At 35.1% G+C, this 27,416-nt stretch overlaps 1 protein-coding gene across 5 annotated transcripts in view; it reads left to right on the top strand.

Annotated features, from left to right (window-relative positions):
* Positions 1-4,545: 4,545 nt before the first annotated feature.
* The window catches only part of LOC149817705 (uncharacterized), a 41,665-nt gene continuing 18,794 nt past the window's right edge, over positions 4,546-27,416 (top strand). Inside the window, exons 1-5 of one of the 5 annotated variants that reach the window (XM_089985692.1) lie at positions 4,546-4,647; positions 4,870-5,025; positions 5,114-5,432; positions 10,468-10,525; positions 23,903-24,005. In XM_089985692.1, the coding sequence (XP_089841818.1) occupies positions 5,164-5,432; positions 10,468-10,525; positions 23,903-24,005 (430 nt within the window). In that variant the 5' untranslated portion in view covers positions 4,546-4,647; positions 4,870-5,025; positions 5,114-5,163. Of the gene's footprint in view, positions 4,648-4,702; positions 5,026-5,113; positions 5,433-10,464; positions 10,526-23,902; positions 24,006-27,416 lie in introns of those variants that run through there. The other 4 variants (XM_089985689.1, XM_089985693.1, XM_089985691.1 and 1 more) reach the window with 4 other exon arrangements.

Here is a 27,416-nt window from a genome sequence, read left to right as displayed (position 1 = left end):
TTGATTCTTCACTGTCAGCATGATCACTGTTATCCTTAATTGACTGTTCAGTTGCACAAACTAAATCAAAATTCATCGTATCTATTATTTTTTTTTACTTTCATGCATGCAACATTTATATATTTTTAGTATTCAAGATTAACCATCAAGATATCACATTCATGATCACACTTACATCTCAAATATAAATTACATCAAAATTATAACTTGTACTTAGCTTTGTCGTATGTTCGAAAAAACTGCATGTCATTCAAATTACAATGATGAAGATCACTAACACTAGTTTGTTTATATGGTTCCACATCCTTTGCAGTGATCCTTTGATCATGTACAACATAAATATTGTTCATTATTTGAAACAATTGGATGGTCAATAAATGACCTAACTCCATAGATAGTGCTTGAGATAGATGCACATTCTCCACTTTTTCTTTAGCTTTACGAACAACTAAGTAAACATCTCCACAAAATAACATCGATTTCACATCATCATCATTCAACACAACCATCTATATATGTTGAATATCTAGGTTTAGAGAAAAATTATATCAGAGGATCATTGATTTTTTCATATATTCAATTTTATAAGACATTAGCTATAAATTCTATATAACTATTATTTGTTTAGATGATTATAGATCACTAAGTAGGGTAATCAATGCTATGATAATGTACTATAACAATTTTAGAGTCTATTATTAACTACCTACACCAACAACATAATAAATAATTCATTTAATGCATATAGCATGTGAGAAAAAACCATCCTTATCCACTTCATATATTCAATTAACATAACTACCTATAACAACCACTTTGAAAACCAATTACCAATAATAAACTCTTAACCCATATTCAATGGTTGTGCACAGTGAACCCTAATCTCATTACACCAATACACAAACATCAAATATTAACTAAAAGACAAAAAACAAACATAAATCATTTACAACAAAAATTCGATAGCGGGAGAAGTCAATGACAACACAGAAAAACATACAAAAAATATTCATTGCAACAACCAAACATAAATACGCATGGGGCTAGTAAATGTTCATATCTACAATAAAAAAAAGTTTAGAGTTAAAAACAAAAAATATGCATAGCTATATTATTTTTTATGAAACTCACCTTTCAAACCTATATATGAGGAAGTCGATGACAAGTATGATATCGCAACTTTCTCGAAATGCAGCGTCAAATTACACAAGAATTGTTGCAAAGAAAAAAGAACAATGCAGAGGGTTATACAGAGAAGTTCTTTACACACACAAACGAAAAGAAGAAACCTTAGGTATAAAAATGAGTTTGTATATGATTCGTGAACTCCATAAATAATAAAAAAAACTCACATATATAATAAATTTATAAATATTTAAGTAAGATATTTGCAATGTTATGACATTTAGTTTAAGTGGAAGTTCACACATATGTTTATGCAAAATCATGAAGTATATGCGAATAAGTATTATATTTGCGATTTTAGTGGTTTCAGTCTAACCGAATGTGCGCAAATAAATTTGTGCGAGGTTCGTATTATATATGCGAATACATAAGATATTTGCAATTTTAGCGGTTTCAACCTAACCAGATGTGCGCAAATAAATTTATGCGAGGTTCATATTATATATATACAAATAAGTATGATATTTGCGATTTTAGTGGTTTCAATTTCACCAAATGTCCGCAAATAAATTTATGCGAGTTCGTGAGGTCCGCATAAGAAAGTGTGCAATTCTCAATTTAAGTGAGAGTTCACACTAACCGACAAGCAATATAATTTTATCACAATAACCTATTAATTCACAATTTTGAAGGGTAAATATTTTCTAATGAAGTTGAGTATTTGCGATTTTGGATAGCAGGAAAATAACATAAATTATAAGGTTTTTAAGAAAATGTGTCAGATTAGTCATACAGTACAACCATTTTCTATAATATGAATGCAAATCCAACTTTAAAAGGTAGACATAATTGCGTGACTTGGCTGAATTGTTCTACCTAGCGTGGTAAAAGCATAGTGACAAATCTCGCGAGATTTATGAAAATCTTTCAAAAAAATTATAAAAAATACCCAAAAGTTAAAAATGGTACTTTCTCGTTATATATTCAAGTTCTTGTGAGTTTTGTCAAAAACATAAATATCACATATTTCATGTAATATTTGTGTTTTTATCGAATATTTATTATAAAAAATGTGGTTTTTTATTTTTAAATAAATTTTTTATTTTTATAATTTTAATTTATTTTGTATTTCCAAGATTTTGCTAAAAATGCTAGATTTAAAAAAAAATCAAATTCTCGTGTGTTTTTTGGCTGCCGATATTTTGCCATTTTTGTCACTATGGGTAAAAGTAACTTGACTAAATCTAAGTCCAACGTGCGAGTTGATTTGCTTGGGTGCAATAGAATTGGGCATATTTAGTAGAATAACCCAACTTGGAAGAGAACAGGTAAATGCTTTAATCATCTAGGCGTGCTTAATTGCATAATTAAACAAATGACTCTAGACTAAATTGTGCTTACCGTCCTATCTAGCTTATTTGTCAAAAGCCTAATTGTGAATTTAGGCCTAACAGTTTTAGTGAAATGCTTGACTTGGTCAAAATTTTATGCCATTCTAGTCAATGTGTTAGCTAAGAATTGGTGTCAACAAACACCATTCAGGTTGTGAAACTTTTTGTAAGATTTTCATAGGAAGTGAAAATCTTAATATATATATATATATATATATATATATATATATATATATATATATATATGTCTGGCCATAGTGACAAACATTTTTATCGGCAAAATCTCATTTTTCAAAAACTTGCGAAAAATTGAATTTTTTTCATAAATCTTGCATTTTTTGACAAAATATTTGCAATAAAAAAATCAATAAAAAATTAAAATTTATTTTTATAAGAAAACATTAATAAAAATTATTAACAAATAAAAGTATGCAGTTTTTCATGATAAATAGCCATTTAAAACATAAATATCACATTTAAATCACAATATTTATGTTTTTTTCACAAATCTCATGATATTTTGGAAATCTCATGAGAAATTACCATTTTAAACTTTCGGGCAATTTCTCGTGATATTATCACGAGATTTTCATAAATCTTGCGATATTTGTCACTATGTGTCTGGCCCCTTCTATACAAATTTTCTGGTTCCACCCATTAGATGTGTTAGGCATGATGATTTTCTTGGAAATCAACTATTGGATTAGGCATTTATTATAAAACTTATGAGTTGTTGATTTTAAGCACTAAAAAACTTATTTTTTGGATCATAATTGGATGATTCAATAGTTGATCTTTATAAAACATGTAGATCACATTAGTGCAATTAGATTTAAGAGAAAAAACAAAAATTCTATGAAAATAGTAGTTGACACAATAGTTCTTATATATATATAATGATTATCAGCAAAATGTAATGTCCATAGTTTATTATCAAACAAATTGATTTGCATTAGAAGATTTTAATGTTTAGATAAGTTCTCCAAGAAATTTAAAAATGAAGTTGGGTTACATCAAAACAATATGGTCTAAAGCATGTTTTCGAGTTAACAAATCAACACTATGACCACGTACTGGATCATAAACCAAGCTAGGGTTGTCAATGGTCGGGTATGACCCAATATTAACCCGAAATGGGTCCAATATGATCCAGATTATAAATAAAGATGCTCACTTAAAAACTCGGGTGAAACTTGTAAGGTTCGATTAATCTGCAGAGCCTCATATGGCTGGTGAAATTTCATACGAGGTATAGGGAGTTACAATGGATGAGAACCAGGCAGGGGTGCAAACAGGATGGATTCGGGTTGGATCTTGTCAGTTCTGCATTCAGTGTAGATCCGAATCTGGATCTATATGCGAATCAGATCTGGTGAGGTAAGGATTAATCCAAACCTGGAATACATGCGGTAATACTGGATCTAAAAATAGTAGAACAAAAATAGATATTTTAAGTGTAAAAAAAATGCGACTGGATCGGATTTTGATTCAGATTAATGCCAGACCCAACTTAAAATACCTATTTTGAAAGCAATTCAATTGAACAGATCCGAATACGATCGGAACACACATTCTGATTTTACTTTAAGGATCCAAATGCCGGAATAACATGTCAGCTGGGATTGGATATCTGATCCTATCCTATCCGTTTGTGGTCCTAGAACCAAGTGGTATCCGGATCTGGGTTGGAAATATACATACCAAGTCCACCTCCAAGCGAGATCAGGATCTCATACTAGCTGCGGACATAATGGTGCACGGTTAGCACACATTCAGAGGCCTGACTGAACCCGATCACATATCTGGACCAAAAACCTGATATTTGGGTTATCTTTCACAACCCTGACCTGGATCCATGTCAGCAACTCGAAGTTAGTGGCATTTGGATTTGGATCACATCTGACCCCTTTTCCTCTTCCACTTTATCCCATATCATTAACCCATTGTTCACGTGTGTCCGAACCTCTGAGATCCGGACCTGGTCCGGATCCGCGTGTCATTTGAACGAAGGCTGAAGAGAGAGAGAAAAGGAAGATTTGGGTTCGATCAGAGAGAGAGAGAGAGAGAGAGAGAGGCGTGTCCCTCAGAACGCGGACACGGTCGCTGGCATCCCTTCGATTTGCTGCTTCAGGTTCGTCCTGTCATCTCCGACTCGTTGTTTTTCTTTCTTTCTTTTTTTCCTTCTTGGGTTAGGGCAATGAGAAAGGGAAGTCTCTTCCTCCCTTTCTTTTTCTTGCTTGTTCTGTTTGGGGCATTTGGGAAAGTTTGTGTTCGGTTTCGCTCGTGATTTCGTGCATAATTTTCCCTAAATCGAGGTTTTGTTGGCATCTTCCTCATGATTTTTGTTTTTTAGGGATTCTTTTGGTAATATCGCGTGGTTGGTGAACTAGGGCAAGGTTTTCTTTTCTGTGTTCGTCGGGTTTATTTGTGACAAAAATAGGGTTGGATTGAATGGTTTGTTGGATGGTTTATCGCTTCACCAAATTGATGCATCCTTTGTTGTCCAGCGGTAGGGTTTTTGCCCTCTCTCTCTTTCTCTCAACGTTGATCTTTTGATGGTAAGGAAATTCGAGTTGTTTTGTTTGTTGTGTTCGTAGTTTAGCGGAGAAGGCTTACTGTTGTATGGAGGTATGAGTAACTTGGAGTCATGGGCGTGAAGATTGCTCTCCGGAGAAGCGGGGTAAACGTCGATGATAGTCACCTGCCCCACGCCGACCCTGATGGCAATGCGGTACTGCCTTCTGTGTCTTCCACAAGCAAGCCGGTCGAGGCGTCCCCTACTCCTAAGGGCAATAAAGGGGAAAAGAGTGTTCTTGATGACATAATGGGGGACCCTGATGATTTCCAAGACCTTGGTGATCTCGGTGCCGGATCAGATGGTGAACCTGGTAGATGGGAAGATGCATGTAGAAAATGGTAAATCTGAACGTTTTCAAAATTATTATATCGACCTCAATGTGAAAGAGTCTTGTCATTCCATTTTCTTAAAGAGGAGTCAGTTATTTGTGTGCTCTGGTGCTATACGTACCTTGATTTCTCTTAGTCCAGACATATATGACATGGTTCCTTACTTAAGCAGGGTGAAGGTATGTAAATTTCATCATTTTAGATACTTTTTTCTACCCGCTTTCCCCGTACTAAGTGACAGTTACAAATTTGTATCCTTTTTTTATCATATGCATGGATCAAATATGTCATGGTCAATTCTTCGGTCAATTGTGGATGATTCTTCTACAAAGGAATCTGATAAGTGAGATTTTGAGCATGTGTTTACAGAATCTTCTTTTTCATGAAGAAATGATTCATCAAGATATAGAGTGATCTATTGATTCCATTCCATTGAAATGGACAAAATGCTTGGGAGTTTCCCTAGATGCAATTCAACATGCTCATTTACCATGTTGTGTTGGGTTAGTTGATATGGCAATCACATTTTTATTATCATAATAGCACAAACATTTCTTCACCTTTTGGTGTAACACAACCCAAAGAGGTCCAATTTAGAGTATTTTTAGTTGTAATTGCTGCCCTTGCTCTATAGTCAACTTCAATAATGGTATGCATTACTGTGTGTTGTCTCTTGCTCGACTAGGATATCAAATGTGATCGTTATAACACCCCATATCTTATCACAGATCTTCTAGTTGAAGGATCACTTGCCCAATCAGTGTCTGAATAAGCCTTCACTGCTAAAGACATTTTGGAGGAGGGCCATATGACATTCTCTTATATGTGAAGCCATTTTTTACAGTATTCTTGATATATTGAACCATTTGTTTAAATGTTTTTTTCTTAGGGAATACATATCGAGAAACCTAGTTTATTGAATAAACCAAGTCTGGTCTAGTAAATGACAAATATTGCAATGCTCCAACTAAACTTCTAAAATTTTGTGGTTCTTCAAGAAAATCATCATACTAATTTTTTTTGGTTCTTTAAGAAAATCATCATACTAAATTTTTTTGGTTCTTTAAGAAAATCATTATGTGTTTGATCATTCTCCAATCTAATATCCAATGTTGTGGGAGTCTTCATTGGTTTACATTCTGCCATCCCCATTTTCATGTAGTAGGTCCAATATGCATTTTTGTTGTGCCAACATCTGCCCATCTTTGGTGTGATCAACATCTGCTTTGAGAAAATACTATAACAAACCCATTTGTTCATTTGGAGAGATTTAAAATCTTTCAACCGCTTCATTTTTTGCTCATTGTTTCCTTAATGACAATATCATCCATATAAAAAAAATTCTAATGCTTCATGATGGGTGAATAGTGATTAATGAGTAATCACAAGGACTGAAAAAAAACCAAGAGAGCACATGACTGCATTTAAAGTCTCAAACCATGCATATGAAGCTTGTTTTAGTCCATATATAGCTCTGCATGTCATCTTTGGAACATCGAGGCAGATGTTCCATTTACGCCTCCTTATATAGCTCCCTATGCAAGAGCACATTTTTAACATCAAGGTGATATAGTTTTTAGTTATTTGTCTGCCAACGAAATTACCACTCATATGGATTTCGTAACAATGAGTGGACTGCAGGTCTTATCGAAGTTCAATAAATATTCTTGTGTATATCCTTTTGCGACATGTGTTTCTTTACAGCTTTCTGTATCTTGTATTTGATTTCATATCTAGATGGTCTAGGGACAACTTCCAAGTGTTGCACTCATGAAGTGGGAATATTTTTTTATTCATGGTTTTCGCCCATTGTGGACAGCGACTTGATTTATGATAAAAACTGGGCTCTTTTTTTTTTTCAAAATAAAGAGCTTATACAAACACTCGGAAATCCAATGAAACCCAACAAGAAGGTGAGTGTCAAACATGGATGGATCCTGTGATGGTTGAGTTTCAACAGCAATAGTCATTTCTAAAGTTCCATCTGGTGAAGGTCTGATCATCCCTGCAGTTGGGTTGCTTTACTATTTTGCCCAAGTTGATCTGGTAAAAAAGAACCAAGTTTAAAGGCACTTGACATTATTGCAACTCACATACATTGCCGCTAGAATGAGTCTCACATATACTCGTTCAAATGTCTGGAATTTCATAGAGAGGGGCTTATTAGATTGAATGACTGCATGGTGTTCACATGGTACATTTCCAACATCTTGGGCTGGTTGAGCATCATCTTTTTGACTTCCTTGAGAATGAGATTATGGGAGTCAATGGCACTTGCTGCAATCTTGCTAACTCCAAATTCGAATCATTGTGTTGTCTTGGCATAGTTGTTGGCCCAAACTTCAATAATGGCACTATGTTCCTCGAATGACATGTTGGTCAAACTCATTTTTATGAAAAACATGTTGAGAGATGAGTAGCTTACAAGTTTTAGGATTAAATCTTCTATAACTTTTATGTTCATCATCATATCCTACAAACTTGCAGATTTGTGCTTTAAGGGAAAACTAATTATTATGGAGAGGATGATCAACATGGGAATTGGAAATAACACGTACTTCTAGATGTTCTTAAAAGATTCTAAGCATGGTGTTTGTTGTTAGCATGTAATATGGTGGGATTCCTCTCAATGCATTTACTGGCATGAAATTAATTAAATAAACTGCCATAAAGAAAGCCTCTGTCCATCAGTCCATTATCAAGCTAGACTCATTAAATGAGGCAGTCTTCATGATGTTTTCCTCCCAACAGCACCGTTTTTCTTAGATGTTCAAGGGGCAAGATATCTCATGTAAAATGTCATTATTGTTTAGATATTTGATGAATGCCACATATACGAATTCACCACCATTACCGTGTGTGAGAGAATTGTGTTCGACATACAATTTGAAGTTTTGAACATTTGGAAATAGAAAAACACTTGGTCTTTATGTTTTATGAAACATATCCAAGTGTTTCTACTAAAGTCATCAATAAAAGATAAGATGGTATTGGGATTTAGACATAGAATGACGAGCTAATCTCCAAACATCATAATGAATATGTCCAAAAGAGAACAATGCTCTTTTATTAGATGCGCTAAGAGGTAACTCTTGATTTTTACAGACTCAAAAACATGAAATATGAATTCTTTGTTCCTTATTGAGCAAAACATGAATATCCTTGTCAAAAATAGAAGATGTGAGAGTTAGTTTGGTGGGTCTATTGTGATACAGATATTAGATTACCTTGTATGCCAAGAGCAAGAAAGTATCAGATAAACACAAAGGACTAGAGGAAGTTTAAACAAAGGTAATCCTTGTGTGAGTGATGTTGTGATGCTCTCCATCACCTGTAGATATTTGAACTTTGCCATGATCAGGCTTCAAGTTGAGAAGCTTGAATCTACAGTAACATGGTGCAAGCTCAGCTTGGCTAAAGCTTGAGAACTAGGTTTTTATAATTCTTTTCTAAACCTTATGGAAGAGGAGATGACGGTTTGATCCCATTGCCTCCCAATTGAGCAAAACATAGTGACTGTTGGAGCATTTAGATTGTGTTATTATGCTTATATTATATATCCTATTAATTGTACTCTACTGAGCTCTTAATGTAGCAAATGAGCATACAACTGAGCTGTGCTTAGCTCAAAGCTCTGGAGCTTTATTTAAGACAAGCTCGAGCTTCTCACAAAAAGCTGGATTTGTTGCCTAGCCCTATCCACCCGTATCCTACAGCCATATCATATTGAGATGTATTAAGTTGATTTATTGAGCAAAACATTAATATCCTTGTCAAAAACATGAAATATGAATTCTTTGTTCCTTATTGAGCAAAACATGAATATCCTTGTCAAAAATAGAAGATGTGAGAGTTAGTTTGGCAGGCCTATTGCGATACACATATTAGATTACCTTGTATACCAAGAGCAAGAAAGGTATCAGATAAACACAAAGGACTAGAGGAAGTTTAAACAAAGGTAATCCTTGTGTGAGTGATGTTGTGATGCTCTCCATCACCTGTAGATATTTGAACTTTACCATGATAGGCTTCAAGTTGAGAAGCTTGAATCTACAGTAACATGGTGCAAGCTCAGCTTGTTTAAAGCTTGAGAACTAGGTTTTTATAATTCTTTTCTAAACCTTATGGAAGAGGAGATGACAGTTTGATCCCATTGCCTCCCAATTGAGCAAAACATAGTAACTGTTGGAGCATTTAGATTGTGTTATTATGCTTATATTATATATCCTATTAATTGTACTCTACTGAGCTCTTAATGTAGCAAATGAGCATACAACTGAGCTGAGCTTAGCTCAAAGCTCTGGAGCTTTATTTAAGACAAGCCCGAGCTTCTCACAAAAAGCTCGACTTGTTGCGTAGCCCTATCCACCCTTATCCTACAGCCATGTCATAGTGAGACGTATTAAGTTGATTTAAGCGCTACACATCATGTCAGAAGTTGGTGCATTCTAGCACATTTTTAGCATTTAATTTCATCCTCCATTGTTGCCCAATGCTTCTCAAGTTGTTTCTTATGAAGTCCCGCTGTATGTTTTAAAGTTCTCATTTTATTCTTCCATCTTCTTGGGAAACAATGGGGAAGGTGAATCCTTGGTGGACCTTCTGTGCAACATTGAAGCATATGTAAAGAAAAAGGAAAGAAAACCAGGCACAGGATCTTATATGGCATTTGTTAAAGACATTATAGTGTGTTATCTCTTCTTGCATTGACTGCATTTTATAGGCCATACCATTTTTCAGGTGTTTCCTTTATGGTCCTCTTTATACTTCATTGTCTGCATAAATCAACCTGTATTTTGTTTTCCTGTTTACGTTTGACCCTGAAATGTATTGGATGTTGGGATTAGTTAATTGTTCAAAGTATGGCATTGAATTGACTTTTTGGAAGCCCTCTATTTTGTCATATCTTATTTAACTTTCAAAATGGATTTTAGTTATTTAATACATTGTTATTATTAAATTTATATAGATGATCCATCTGATATCTTGAGTATAATTAAATATTTTATTTTCTGTATTCTCGACTTGATACTCTTATCAGCAGTTCAGAGGAAGATATCTTTGTGGACAGCACAATTCCATTTGGGAGCATAATTTCCAAGGTAAGAATACTTTTTTAACTTCAAGCGACATCTTTGAAGGACAGAAAGTACTAAGCATAAAAGAAAAACAAAAAGGATGGAAATAATTGTGGGAAAAATACTTTTTCTTTAAAGCAATTGTGGGAAAAAGTACTCCTTATTTCATTTTTGTATTTATTGTGATTATAGAAAGTGATTGCGAGAGATCTTACAATTTGTTTTCTTTTGTTATTTTATGTTGTGTACTTATTCAATCTTTGTAAACTCATAAAGTTACTCTTGGATACTGGATGCTTTGTTCACAAATCATCATTTTATATGGTGTAATATTGCTTTATTTAATGTTTTTAATTGTGTAAGTGTTTTTGCCTGAGAGCATTAGTAACACGTTAGCAACATTTCAATTGCAATTATTTTCATTGTTGATCTCTTATATTATTTATAAATTGTTACATATTCACGTTCTTTTCATAGTTGGGCTTATCTAATATTGTAGTTTATTGGTGTTTATTTTCGCTTTCTGTGATCAATTTGAAAGCACAAGGCTCTGTTTGGGAACTGGTGTTGGAGGGATTTGCAAGGAGCCTAGGGAAGTACAAATACTGGAATTCATGGGAAGTGGATTTTATTTATTCCCATCTCTCCAAGGATCCATTCTCGCTTAATTTCTATAGGCAAAGATAGAAATACATTTGCCAAGTGCTTATTCTCCGCAAGAAACTTTATAGCATCATAAAACACTGCCTTCTCAAGGCCTAATGAGCATCCTTTGTCACATTTTGTTGCAAAGTAAATTCCACATCATTGGTCATTGTCTTTGACAAATTCTGAATTGCTGAAGGCAATGGAGTTAACGCTTCCTTCAGCTTTTTCCCTATCTTACCTTTTTTATTTTTTACTGTGTCACTTTGAGAAATTGGTTGAGATTGGCATGGGTTGTCGTGGATGCTCTTCGTAATCATGGTCCTCTAAACCTTTAAGCATTTTTGGAATGTAACAATCGTCATTAGAGTTTTGTATGGATGACTGCTTTGGATTAATGAAACTATCACCAAAGGATATAGCAACTCCACCATCTGCTTGGTCATTTCCTATAATGATGCAAAGTTGTGTGTAGCTTGTAATACTCTTGTCACGAAGATATTCCACTTTAGGTTTAGCCTGTGCATACGACAAATATTAATAAAATCATACAATTGAATTTTAAAAATTGAAACAGTAATGTTAATATATCTTTAATATAATATTCCCATACCTGAGATGGTGCAGTGATACAGTTAGTTGCATGGTCAAAGCCAAGCCCACTAATATTCATTAGTTCCTTAATATGATTATAAGTCTTTCTCCATGTCAGAAGTCGAGAATCCACATTGTCTTCTGTAACTGCAATTCCTAGTTGCCTTTGAATCTCAACAGCCATTTGACTTTTTGTTGATTTTTTAAAACCTTTATCAGGTTTTTTGCCTCTTTGAACTGCTTCAATGCATAAATTCATCAATAGGTTATTTGCGCCTTTATGATCTTCCCAACTAAATTGAGATTTGACATCTTTTGCGCTAACAACCAAATTGAAACTACCTTCTACTATCGGTTCCATATCTCTGAATGCGGGGTGATCCGTATCTCCTATACAAAATAAACATCCATTTTTCATAATACAATGCTTAACAATGTTGCAACCATACAATACAAAATGAATTCATCAAAAGAAAATATTGAATAACTTTAAAATGTCATTATTCAAGTCAGTTGCATCATAATATAAAAGATGATGAATCATATAATTGGACACATTTATTTTTATTCAACTATTATGTGCATCATATTATATCTTTTGTGCAAGTTCATCTCTAAAATTCTTTCATGCATGTCTTTCTTGTTGTGACCGTGACAAACCCCATATCTCTGCATCAATGTCATCTTTATGTAGTTCATCATTGTTTACGTCTTTAGCAACATCAACATTTTGCTCGTCAAATGTATCACCTTCAATACTTCTAATGAAATTGTGTAGGACACAACATGCTAATGCAATCTTGGTTTGTGTCTTAATCAGTGTTATTAAAAACGCGCCTCAAGGCGCAAAAAGCGCGCCTCGCCTCAAGGCGAGGGGCTTTATGCCTTGAGGCGCATGTACAAAGCGCAAAAGCCCCGAGGCGTGCACCTCATACGCCTTGAGGCGCACGCCTCGAGGCGAGGCGCACCTCAAGCTGAGGCATACACGCCTTGAATTTTGGAATTTTGTTTGTTCTTTGCTTTCTAGGGTCACTTTAAGCCAATGAGATATTTTACCTATCTGTTCCACAAGAGGCACTTCTGGATGTTGCCTCATCATTGGCTGAGAATGCTCAAACTAGAAGAGGTTGGAACAATAATAATTGAGAAGCCTTTTGGCTTTGATTTGCAGTCTTTGTGTTGACACAATCCCTTCTTTCAAATTTTGAAGAGAAGCAGATATACAGGTCTATATCCTGTTGGCTTGTTATTATTTCAAGTGTGCCTATTCATCTTCTCTCTAGTAGATTATTTCTTGGATCTTTATTCAACAAAAGCTAAAATATATGTAGTATGTTTTCATGCCTTTCCCAACTTATTTCAGAATCGACCATCTACTAAGAAAAAACTGTTACGAAAACCGCGAACAAGAAACAACCGAAGAAAACAAAACATAGCAAGAACACAGATTTACGTAGAAAAACCTCTCCTCAAATCCGAGAGGGAGAAAAAAACCACGACCGCCCGGAGGAAAAAACTTTATTGCTCTTTCTCGACAGATACAAGAGAGAAAGAAAAGAAAGAATTTATACAAGGTAAGGGCGATAGCCCTAAACTTAAACAAGTCGGGTCTGATCCATAAGAAACTGGGTCTCAAACATAAGCCCAAGAAAAAAATTCTTCTGGCCCCCGGACCCCCCTTACTGCAAGGGCAAAAAACTCTGAATCAGGCTCCACAACTCATCAGAAACATCATTGAAAATCTTACTGTTCTGAGATTTTCCAATCTTGTTTTTGAGCCATTGTGGAGTCGAACTTACATACGCAATGTTCAGGTAAAATTTTCTATGCACTAAAATCACACAATGGATGATATTATAGAGTGTCTTCGTCATTATCTCTAAGATCGTTATTTGCTTGCTATAGGTTCATCTTATCTGAAGATTGGGGAATGGAATCAAGAGGGAGGTTAGCAACCTGATTATGTCAATCCTATGGATGAAATTAGGTTTTTTTACGCAGTTTTAACTAAGCTGCTAGTAAAAAGGGCATTTACTACCCTGTTGAAGCCCGTTGACCGTAAGTACGTCCGGCAAAGCCAACACGTTAATGAAGTCATTGAGATTAGTTGCTTCGTTTCACAGAAAATTAATATCACCGTGTCAACTTGTTCAATTTATTCAATTTCATAGGAGCAATAATCTCTTCTAGAATGTGATGTTAAACCCTTTTAGTGGCAAAATCAAGTCATGCAATTACAACCCTATATATATATGTGTATATATGGGAATGAAAACATGCATTTTCTAATATATATATATATATATATTAACATTTGGTTGTTAATGCTAAAATGCATTTTCTAATTATGACATGATATTGTTAATGCTAATATGCATTTTGTTGTTAATGTTAATTTTTTATTTAATGAGTGCTCATGTTTTATTTCTATATAAGACGACTATTAGGCCGGAATGTTGGGCTGCCAAGAGACATCATATTCAAAAAATGAGTATAGCTGAGATGCGTATGCTTAGATGGATGTGTGGAAATACAATAAAAGGTAAGATTCAGAATGAGGAGATACGTAAGAAGGTAGGTGTTGCACCCATTGAAAATAAGATGAGAGAGAATTGTTTGCGGTGGTTTGGACATATTCGGCGAAGGCCTAATGATACTCCAGTTAGAAGGATGGAGAAATGAGAAAATATATTAGTTAAAAGAGGTCGGGGTAGGCCTAGGAAGACTTGGATGGAGATGATAGGAAAGGATATGAATGCTTTGAACCTCACCGAGGACATGGCATTGGATAGAAATGATTGGAGGAGAAAGATTCATGTGGAAGACCCAGAATGATTTTCTTTTTTGGTTCATATCGCCGACCCCAATTGTTTTGGGATGAAGGCGTTGTTGTTGTTGTTGCTCATGTTTTATTTCTTAGATACTTACATAGATCAAGTTGTTGCATTAATGTTATTTTTACATGTTAATCTCATATTTTTTTAGTATTTATTTGAGATTTTTTATTTTTTGTTGGTCGTTGCTTCATTAATAAAGAATTTTTTATTTATTTATAATTTTAGATAATTTTATAGTTTTTTTAAGTTTAAAAAAAAAACTTTGAGGCTTACGCTTTACGCCTCACCTCAGATTTTGGTGGAGTGCCTCGCTACGCCTCAACGCTTTTCACAACATTGGTCTTAATAGTGTGAAGCAGTTGTTTTTAGAATGCTAAATTGCTACTTTGAAACACCAAACACGTGTTCAACAACGTTACTAAGTCGAGAATGATGATGGTAAAACATTTCATCCATTTCAATTATTGGGCCCAGTGTTATTAAAAACGCGCCTCAAGGCGAGGGGCTTTATGCCTTGAGGCGCATGCACAAAGCGCAACAGCCCCGAGGCGTGCGCCTCATACGCCTTGAGGCGCTCGTCTCGAGGCGAGGCGCGCCTCAAGCCGAGGCGTATACGCCTTGAATTTTTTAGTCGAATGAGGGTCAAAGCCCTCATTTGACCAAAAATTAGGGTTTTTTACGCAGTTTTAACTAAGCTGCCAGTAAAAAGGGCATTTATTACAAGGCAAGGGCAGATACAAGAGAGAAAGAAAAGAAAGAATTTATACAAGGCAAGGACGACAACCCTAAACCTAAACAAATTGGGTCTGAACCATAAGACACCGGGTCTCAAACATAAGCCCCCAACAAAATTCTTTCGGGGGGACGCTACCCCTCTAAGACCCCCGCCAGGGGGGAGCCCTCAGACCCCCCCTTGCTACAAGGGCAAAAACTTTGAATCAGGCTCCACAACTCATCAGTTGGACCTATGTTAAAATGAGTGGGTCCAAACCTGAATCCGACTAAGTAATGTAGGCATCAGATCAAGATTCGGGTTTAACTGGATTTTTATAAGAAAAACTATACCCAAAATTTGAGAATCTTAACCAAAACTCCGGTCAGACCTGGTTTGATATAAAATTTTATAAACCATACCCAACCCATATAATAATCGGACCTTATGGGTCCAACCTGAATAATTAATCAAAATCCCTTCTTTGCAACCAAACCCTGGCCCTATAAGATCCAATATGTGTCAGGATCGGGTCATACCCAATCCATTGACACCCTTAGTAGCAGGTTCACCAATTTGTAGTCTAATAGACACTCAAAGCAACCACGTTAATGAAGTCATTGAGATTAGTTGCTTTGTTTCACAGAAAATTAATATCACCGTGTCAACTTGTTCAATGTATTCAATTTCGTAGGAGCCATAATCTCTTCTAGAATGTAACGTTAAACCCTTTTAGTGGAAAAATCAAGTCATGCAATTACATGCAGTCACAACCCTATATATATATTGAGATGAAAACATGCATTTTCTAATATATATATATATTAACATTTGGTTGTTAATGCTAAAATGCATTTTCTAATTATGACATGATATTGTTAATGCTAATATGCATTTCGTTGTTAATGTTAATTTTTTATTTAATGAATGCTCATGTTTTATTTCTTAGATACTTACATAGATCAAGGTGTTGCATTAATGTTATTTTTACATGTTAATCTCATATTTTTTCAGTATTTATTTGAGACTTTTTATTTCTTGTTGGTTGTTGCTTCATCAATAAAGAATTTTTTATTTATTTATAATTTTAGATATTTTTTTTTATAATTTTTTTAAGTTAAAAAAAAAACTTTGAGGCTTACGCTTTACGTCTCGAGGCTTACTCCTCGCCTCAGATTTTGGTGGAGGCCTTGCTACGCCTCAACGCTCCGAAGCGTGGGGGAAGCGCGTTTCCCATAAAAGGGAAACACGCTTCCCAAAAAAGGGGGACGCTTCCCCTCACGCTTCGGAAGCGCGGCGTTTCGCGCTTCCGAAGCGCGCTTCGGGGAAGCACGCTTCCCCTTTTGCTTAGGCACTTCCGGTAACTCTGGTATTTACAGAGAGAAACTCTCAAACCACAAACGAAAAGCCTGCTTTAACCCAATATATTGCTCTCTTAAGTCTACACACATATTCAACTGGATCATTTTTACTATATCCCTATGGTTGTTCCATGCAAACTTCTTTTTTAAGAATACATTCTTGACATCACAACCATGATCCACTGCTAAAGATAAAATGATTCTTATTGTTTCCATTTTAATCACAAGGCTGAAAGTCTTCTCATAATCCTCACCTTACTCTTGAGTGAATCCTTTGGCAACTAAACGAGCCATTATACCTTTTAATGGTACCATCAGATTTAACTATTTCTCATGTTTGGCATTCATGCAATGCTCTCATCTCCTCATTTATGGCTTTAATTCATTTCTTATTTTCTTATTTTTAATTGCTTGAAAATAAGAAATATTGCTTCTCTATTTGCATGATGAAAGCCTATGGTTTGTACTGAAGTTTTCATAGCTTACCCATCTCTTAATAGGATGTTTAATCCTGTTTGACCTTTTGAACTTTGGTTTTAGCATGATTTCATCGTGTTGAATGACTGCATTTTCATCATTGCTTATGTTTTGAATCTATTGTTTGATATTTACATTGGCTGTTTCTTTTCCTCTTCGAGTGTGAACTCAACCTTCTTTGTATCTCTCATCCTCGGCTACATTTTCTTCAGCAGTAATGAGAACATCCATATGCTGTTCAAGATTATCTGAGACTCCTCCTTGTGTTGAAAAATCAACAATAGGTGCTGAAAATAACTCTTCACTTAACCATGGCTGATAATACTTCAATTTGCTTTCTTCTTCTTTTAAAACCTGTTCTGCACCAAAATCATACTCAAAGGAACCTTCATCAAATACCACGTTTCTAGAGATTCGTAGGCATTTTTTGATATCATAGCACCTGAAGCGTTTATAATTGTCAGCATAACCAATAAATTTGCAAACACGAGCTTTAGGTTTAAATTTATTTCTCAGGGACTTATCTATGTGAATATAGCAAATGCATCCATAGCCTCGTAAATAATCATAGTCAGGGTGATTCTCAAACAAAACATAATAAGAAGATTTGTAATTCAAAATCATCATGGGAAACATATTTATAATGTGAACAACTGAATGAAATGCCTCTGTTCAAAAATATAAAGGAGTTCTACTAGCATGTAACATAGCTAAGGCACTTTCAACTATATGACGATGTTTCCTCTTAGCAATCCCATTTTGTTAAGGTGTGTAAGGATAAGATACTCTTGTGTTGATCCCATTATTTTCAAGATAAGTAATGAATTCTTTTGAAAAGTACTCACCTCCACTATCACACTAAAAATTTAGAATAGAAATAGAAAACTGATTTTTGACCATCATGTGAAACTTTGTGAATATGTTAAAAACTTCGTGTTTATGCTTCATAAAATATATCCACGTATAACATAAAAAGTTCAAAAGGTTTCAAAGCTCTTTCATTCAAAGAATTAAATGGAAGTACATGACTCTTTGAAATTTGACAACTTGAACGTATGACATTGCATACTCACAATCTAGGATAGACTCGACAATCAATTTACTAGAAGCCAATCTTTCAATGAAACCCCAACCACAATGACCACGACGTCAATGCCAAGGATTGGCTTTATTTAAACTAAAAGAATTGAATAAAATAGGTGGACTCGATAAACTTGGACTAGGCTTTGAAGCAGAATCAATAGACTTGAACACAAGATCCTCATTGAAGATGTAAATATTTCACAACCTTTTGTCCTCAGTGAATATCTTCTTCTTGCAAAGATCCTTGACACAAACAAAGGATGAAGTAAATACAACACAAGAATTGACATTATCAATAAACTTAGAAACATACATAAGATTTTTCTTGATATTAGGAACAAAGAAGATGTTAAAAATGCTCAAAGAACTAGATTTTGACAAGAGAATTGACACATTTTCGGTGTGTGATAGGATGACAAGTCCCATCTCCAGTAATATTACTATCTTTACCATGACAATAAATCAAAGTTGAAAACTTACCCTCATCACCTGTGATGTAGTTAGCAACCTCAAAATCAAGATACCACATTCCTTGTTCATTATGCTTTAAATTAAGTCTGGCAAGGGTTGCAAGTAATAACTAATTATCTATAGGAAGTTGACCTTCACCACTACTCTGACTACTTGTCTGACCTCCAGATTGACCTTTGCCTTGGTTTTTATATTGTGCTTCTGTTGTTCCCTGATTATGTCTGGGATCATCTTTGAACTAACAATTTGTCTCAACATGACCTGATTTTTTACATATGAAGTAGGCAGGAATAGGATGTCGTCCTTGTGTAGCAGTGTTAAGGGGAATATTAGGTGTGAAAAATATACCTCTGCCTCCTCGACCTCGTTCCTTGCCTCTTCTTCCACGATCATGTCACACATTAGTAACCAGAATTTTTTGAGGTTCACGAAAGATATCTACATCAGCACTGAGAGTCTTTTCATAATGTAACACTTTGGCCTTTAGATTCTCAAATGTAGGGAGCATATACTGAGATCCTGTTGTACCATATCTTTTTCAAAAACCTCATGACCAACCATGGCAAGCTGATCAATGATACTTTTTATTTATTGAGATATTCCATAATCGCCATGAAACCTTTCTTCAAAATTTGAATTTCCTTTTTTCTTAAACATGATTCTTGACTCAGATATCTGAGAATACGTCTGGACTAGCCTCGACCAAAGTTATAGAATCGTGCAATCATCAGATACATGATTTTTTCCTGCGATAAATTGGAGATAATATATGCAATTAAAGCTTGATCTCTCTTCACCCACAAAATAAACTCATAACAACCCCATTCTCTTTTGTGTTCTTCTTGATGATATATTCTGGTGGAGGGACTATGGATCCATAAAGGTGTTCAGAGAGATCTTGACTCCCAATGAAATGAGTTATTTGCCTCTTCCAAGTCAAAAGGTTGGAATTGTTTAGTTTTTCATAAACTAATTGCTCTAGGAAGGTAGAGGAGAGGGACGATTGAAAATTTGAATCCATGAAAGACATGAAACGAAGTAGATACTTAATCAATCATGTCAATGCAAACAGAGTTGGACCGACTTTTTTTTCCGGGGTCGGTAAACCATGCAGATAGGAGTCACGTGCTGTTCAGAAACCCACAGTTTCTGATATAAAATATCCTCTTTTTTTAAAATATCAAATACCAAAGAGTGACGTGATGATTAAGTGGAAATAAGCAAATCAGATTTTCTGTAATCTGGTTTCGGATCTGAAAATTTGGATAAAAAAGGTTTTAAAACAGATTTCAGATCTGTAAAATAGAAACAACAGGGTAGGCATTTAAAGAAAATAGGAAATCTCAAGGGTGTGGCATCAAACAAGAAAAGAAGGAAAGAAATGAATATTGTTGTCAATGAAGAACTAGAAATATATGTTTAATCATATGACAATAGCATAAAGAAGATTGGGAAAAAAAATAACAGGACAATAGAAGAAAACAAGGAAGAATAAGAAAGCAATGGAAAACTTGTAGAAGCAAGGTATGAAACCCAAGATCTCTTAGAACGTACCTCAATAGATCAAATTCGTGCTCTGATACCATAATAAATATGGCACCTCTCAATATCCATAACACTCTCAAGAAGCAGGAAGAGAAAAGAAGAATAGGGGCTGCTGCTTAACCGGTTCCCAATGAGGAACTATGAGATAGGATACTCTTATTTATGGAGTATGACTTACAGTCTTTTCTTTACAATAATACCTGTTTCCTTATGCAATAAGGAAACTGAAATACGAAGGTATATTTCCTTATACGAGCGAGAAACTAAATAATAAAGAAAACAACAGTTATCACACAAACTAGGAAACATGGTCTCCTATTCAGGCTGGATCTGGGTACTGGATTTGGATCAGATCTGAATCGGAATATTGGATCTGGATCTAGAATCAATATCTTCACGTAATAGATAGCATGAGTGACAAAAGACATTCGTCATCATATAATTTGGTTAATACAGGCCACATCACCTGCACCTATTGTGTCATTAATTTACTACTGCCTGGATCTAGAATCAATATCTTGACGTAATAGATAGCATAAGTGACAAAAGACATTCGTCATCATATAATTTGGTTAATACAAGCCACATCACCTGCACCTATTGTTTTATTAATGTAATACTGCCTGTATGTGTCCCTATTTCTTGCAGGCTCTCAATTTATGTATGTGTCAATGACCCAACCCACGATTGTGTATACAACCGTTGCCACAACTATGATACTCTTAGCAACTATTTGTCATCTCTGACGAAATCTAAGGAAATGTATCTGTAAATTTTCCAAACACAAACATAAATTCACAATATATTAATATAAAATAAAAAACAAATAAAAAACATATTTTCACCTACCATTATGAAGTAAACTTTTTAATTGTTTGATTATTGCTCTTCATCCTCAATGAAAAAAAATAAAAAAAATTGTTGATCCATGTCCACCAGCTTATGTGACAATGTAAAGACTGCATTGTGATATATTAATGAACAAGCCCCCCTACAGGTAGTACCATCTCGGCATACTGCTAATTCGCCCTTCACATGTTATTCATTTTCTCACCATCTTCCACCTTGTCCCTTTTCAACCTAAATGTTCTAATTGGTGCTAAGACATCATATCCAAGGTTGTAGGTGACTGTAGTTATAGGCCTCTTGAATACAACAGCTAGGTAGATTGGGTATAAAGAGGGTCTTATTTTCCTAGTGCTTGAGGATGTGGGGGAAACAAGACAAACAAATAAGCATCCTTCACAGGAAAGGAAAAACCCGAAACAAACACTCACAAAATCCGTAATATTCACGGACACAACTATTGTAGCAAGCTATATCCTTTCAAAGGAACCAAAAAAAAAACAAGTCCATATTCAAAATAATATGAAAATCTCAAGCCAAGAACAAAATGACTTAACCATCAGCTTAAAATACCATTGCCAGTATATATATGTTTCACCACCCAAACTTATGTCTTGTTTATGATTTTCCTATCTGCAAAAGTAAAATTTTGAGTGGCACTTTGACAGATATAACAGTCACTTTCTTCACTTAAAACTGGCAACATCTTCCACTATTGCTACATATTATATTTGTAGGGCTATATATATTTATATCAATCCAACAAATTCACCATAGATCCATTAAGATGGATGTATTGCACCTGCCCCATCAAGTATCATAGATGACTTATCGGATGGATGGCATGTATCCCCATGAACACAAAGATGAAATCTTATATCTCTACTGCCATGTTGGTGATGACCATGGTCCCAAACACCACCCCAAAAATTCAACATCAAGAAAACAAAACTACGTAACAAGCAGATTCTAACCATAAACAAACAAATGAACACTAAAAAAAAAATCCAAGGAGAAAAAAAAAACAAGCATAACCTATTGTGTTACCTCTTTCCTTTCTGAGATTGAGAATGAGAGAAGAAACAATGTTGAAGAAAATTTCAGTGAGCAGCATGGAGGAAGTCAACATACATAGATAAAAAAGTAAGGAGATGTGTTGAGGAGGGGATTTATTGAGGTAAATGCAGTAAAAAAAATCTAACTATCGAAAATTCAGGGACCCACCGGATTCCCTATGATTCATGGTGTCGTAAATACCTCCTCTTTACAAGGGGACTTGAAATTTGAAGTTTTGGGGATTTGGAGCTAGCGGATTACCAGCCGTAATTGACGCTTCCCTCAAATCCTTCTTCCAAACAGTCCAATTGCATTTGGGATAGTCCAGCTCAACTAGCTACCTCCAATGCCATCCCATCTCCTCCTCCGACAGGCCTCCAAAACACAACCTAAATTAACCAAAGTTTCAAATTATTATCTAATTTTAAGAACATTTTTTGTTGATTTTATGATACAATACGATAAACCTGCATGACAATTTTGATAGATCTTAATGTGTGCTTCACAACATGTTTGACTAGGGTTTTCAAATATTATGCTCTGCATTTTTTGCAGAGTAGCAAGGTCCTTTCTTGATGTTAAGTTCAAGTTGACATCTAGGGCCGCAGACAGCCAACTTAAACTAATTTTGATCTCAAACCAGTTTGGCTCTGCTAAGCTTGAGGAAAGGCCTACCTAACATTTTCTTTTTGATTTTTTTCAAAGTTTGAAAAGTAGGGAAGAGAATGGAAATACTAATAGCCACTATATAGCAAACGTGAGTTTTGTGTAATAGAGTTTCACACACACACACACACACACATATATTCACTGATATCATTTTTCCAAGAAGTTTTTTCTCAGGAGTTTTTTTTTCAAAAAGTTTTTCTCAAAAAATCTTGGAAACATATCAGAAGTTTTAAAATTTGAAAAAATATGAAGAAATAAAACATAAGAAATAATAGGTTTTGTAGTACTTTTCTTGCAAAAATATAAAGATACAGTTAGAAAAGTTTTCATAATATGAAAGAAACAAACAAATTAAAATATATGAAAAATGTGTTTTTTGAAAATCTTGTGAATATCTCAGGAAAATATCATGATATTTTATGTTATGGTGATACTATGATAGGAGGTTTTATCGTGTTTAATACACCTATGCTCTTACCTGTATCTACGCAACATAGCTACTGACAAGACACCATAAGTAGCAAAGACGCCAGTGAGCATTAATCCATCAGGGTTCAAGACAGTCATGTTAAACTGATTAAACACAACAATGCTATCTTCTTCCAATCCATCTTGCACAAGCCCAGTTATTGTCTTCTCACATTGTCAAGTTCCTTTTAAGTGAACTTGCAATGGGAGAAAATGGAATAAGATTGCATATAGGCGGTTCAGGAAAGGATCGAGCAGCCCCAGCCCAAGAATGGTGAAGGGTGTTTTGGTAATTTCTGCACCTTCATGGTTGACCTTTTACCTCCGCTAATTGATGGCAGTTGATTGAAGGATGAATATGTCTGAGTTTTGAAAGATGGGGACATTTTTTATAAAAAGCCATAAGGCAGAGATGGAATTGTCTCTTGCCAGTAAGATGGGAACCAATATAGAAAAAAACATAGAAAAAAATTTCACCTCACATATATTACAAAGGAAAACCCTGCACCACCAAACAGCATTTATCCTATTCAAACTGAACAATAAACGGTCATTAATCTTAAAAGGTACTTTGCATAGTTTTATATTTGTGCATTTACTTTGATTTGACAGTTTGGTTGTCTCATCTATATTTCAGGGAGACAAAAAAGGTTCGCCAGATAACCTAAGAGAAAATGCATCAATAGTGGATTCTTCATTGACGGACAGTAAGCAAGATGTGGATAATCATGAGGATCGAGGTACTTAACAGACCGTCTTGGTGTAAATGCAATAGCACATGTCCGTTTTGCAGCTATTTCTTCAAGTTAAATTAAGGATCTTGATTATGATATCTAAATGAGATCAATGGAATCTCTCTATCATTCTTGAGAAAGCATTCCTTTATCATCTTAGTTTGTTATTTCGTTATTTCATGTAGTTTGTTCGTCTTTGTAGCGTTGGGTTTTCATATTAACTTCATTGTTGCTGATGTTATGTCATCAATCCACTATCTGTTTTTGAGTTTGGGTTCTTTTTTTCATGGCCACATTTTCTTGAAACATTGTTTTCTTTTGATGGTCTATTGCTCTATATTAAATTATTTAATTTCAAATTATATGTTTGTGCTACTTATTCAGATGTATAACTTCCTATATTTCTACTTTTTGAATTTGGACCATCTGTTTATGACATTATTCCTTTTTAATGATCTCCAACTGTTTTATGACATCTGTTTTTGAGTTTGGGTTGTTTTTTTCAAGGCCACATTTTCTTGAAACATTGCTTTCTTTTGATGGTCTATTGCTCTATATTGAGTCATTTAATTTCAAATTGTATGTTTGTGTTATTTATTCAGATGTATAGCTTTCTATATTTCTACTTTTTGAATTTGGACCATCTGTTTATGACATTATTCCTTTTTAATGATCTTCAATTGTTTAAGCTACAAAGGCTAAGTTTATCATTGAACATGACACAGTTGGCATGACCTTTGGCCTTTATATCTTACTAAAGCTACCACTTCAATCAATGCTAGGCCTAGCTGTTCTTTCCTTCTGTCCTTGTGACAAACAGATTCAGCCCCTGACTTGATTGGACTACCGACATGTAGTCATTACTTGGTGGTATTCAACCGTTTGTTACATTTTCACACTTTTTTGTGAAAGGAACAAAGAGATCCCATTTTTCTCTTTTGGAAGGAATGCACTGACAAAGAACATGAATTGTGTTTTGAAATTATCTTTGAATATATGCAGCTCTCATCCAATTGTTGTTCTCCTGGCTATGTTTCTTTCTTTCATGGAGAGGCCTTCTGTCAGCTCTGTCTTTTCAGCGGAATGTTATGTTCTGATGCCATGATGGCCCCTTTCTTTTCTTTTCAGTTTTTTGGACAGAGGTATCCTCCAGTAAACCAAGAGGCATTGAGTGCATTCCTTGAAAATCACTTTTTCGAACTGGAGGAACATCTCTCTCTCTCTCTCTCGTGAATACAATTAACCAACATAGGAAGTAAAACCTTACTAGGAATCCTCTTTTAGACCAAATGTATAAGCATCTATTTTGGTTGTGGTCCTTTTTACTCGTCTCCAGCTGTGTCACATGGAAATGGATGCGAGAGCAATGCAGATACACTTGGTACAATATGATAAGTTTCAAAATTTAGGACACAGGAAAATGGTTGTACACACACATAGTTGTATGCATGTGTGTGTATAAAACAACAATCCTAAATAATTATAATTAGGAACATCAAATAATGAGAAATATAATATAATTCATGATAAGTTTTAAAAGAAAAAGAAAAGTGAGTATGAAATAAGTTAATACGATCTTAAAAGAAAATAGATAATGTTAGTGGCACAATGTTGATTGTATGAAACTGGTATGAGTGTGTCCATGAAGTGTCCGAGTGTCGTGTTGTGTTGACATGGGATACACATACTAAGTGAATTGTCAATGTGACATACGTCTCCATGCTCCATTCTTGTTGTCAACTGCTTGGGCAATGCACACACTTTTGATCATTTGTGTAACATAGCATAGATACTGGATTTGTAATATGTGAAGCTGCTGGTGACATGATTATCTACATCTTTTCTCATTATGTCTGTCTATGAATGACCTGGTTGTTTATCATGAATGGAGGACAGGGTTTACAAATTGCTAGACTGACTGCGAATTATTGGTTCTTGCTCATTGATGATAATGAAAGGGAAGTTTGATTACTTTATGAATATGGTGGTTGGTCACCCTATATATTCTTGTATTGAATGAAATGCTCTAAAAAGCATTAAAGTGTACATGGGCTTAAAGCCCTATTTATAAAGCATAAGAGACAAAAAGGGATCAGCTCCAACAGCTAGTTGGAGCTGCAAAAAATAAAAAGAAATAAAAAAGGACACAGTCAGCCCCTAATGGGCTGATGCCTATTACAATGTGAAAAGATCGGAATGCCCTTGATGGGTATTTCAGTGTGTGTGTGTGTGTATATATATACATGTATATATATATATATATATATATATTAGATTATTTCAAATATTTGGGATCCATGATTCAAAAGTATGGAGAAATTGATGGAGATGTAAATCATAGGATAAAGGTTGGGTGGATGAAATGGAAAAGTGCTACTGGAGTGCTGTGCGATCGTAGAATGCCATTGCGGTTGAAGGGAAAATTTTATAGGACGACTATTAGACCCGCTTTACTATATGGTACGGAATGTTGGGCTGCCAAGAGACATCATATTCAAAAAATGAGTGTAGCTGAGATGCGGATGCTTAGATGGATGTGTGGAAATACAATAAAAGATAAGATTCGGAACGAAGAGATACGTAAGAAGGTAGGTGTTGCACCCATTGAAAATAAGATGCGAGAGAATCGTTTACGGTGGTTTGGACATATTCGGCGAAGGCCTAATGATGCTCCAGTTAGAAGGTTGGAGAAATGGGAAAATATATTAGTTAAAAGAGGTCGGGGTAGGCCTAGGAAGACTTGGATGGAGATGATAGGAAAGGATATGAATGCTTTGAACCTCACCGAGGACATGGCGTTGGATAGAAATGATTGGAGGAAAAGGATTCATGTGGAAGACCCAAAATGAATTTCTTTTTTGGTTCATATCGCTGACCCCAATTGTTTTGGGATGAAGGCGTAGTTGTTGTTGTTGTTGTTTATATATATATTAGAGGCTATGTCACATGGGTGCGGGTGCGGGGATTCGGCACTTCCAAAAAACCTGGGTGCGGGGGTGCGGCAGGGGAAAAATGTAAATATATATATATATATATATATATATATATGTATGAATGTATGGTAGCTGTTAAGGTCCATGACATTTATGCCCAACTTACTTTTTACCATTTTTTTATCTTATATGGTTGTCCCCAAAGATGAAAGTGATGAGTTGTGGAGCCTGATTCATTGTTTTTGCCCTTGCAGGAAGGGGGGTCCGAGGGCTCCCCCCGGCGCGGGTCCCAAAAGTTTTTTTTTAAATTACGCAGCCCATTTCATAGGGCAATTTTTTTTTTAAAAAAATCCAAAAAAAGATTAGACAAAAATGACCCTGGGTGCGGTCAACGCACCCAGGATCAGGTTGACCGCACCCGGTGCCGCACCCGCGTCGATGCGGGTGCGACACCCTGCTAGCCGAATCCCTGTGACATAGATTA

This window comes from Nuphar pumila, chromosome 13 (genome assembly GCF_984573655.1).
Source record: "Nuphar pumila chromosome 13, dmNupPumi1.hap1.1, whole genome shotgun sequence".
Taxonomy (NCBI): domain Eukaryota; kingdom Viridiplantae; phylum Streptophyta; class Magnoliopsida; order Nymphaeales; family Nymphaeaceae; genus Nuphar; species Nuphar pumila.
Note: the sequence above shows the minus strand (reverse complement) of the source record. Positions and strands in the feature narration are given on the sequence as shown.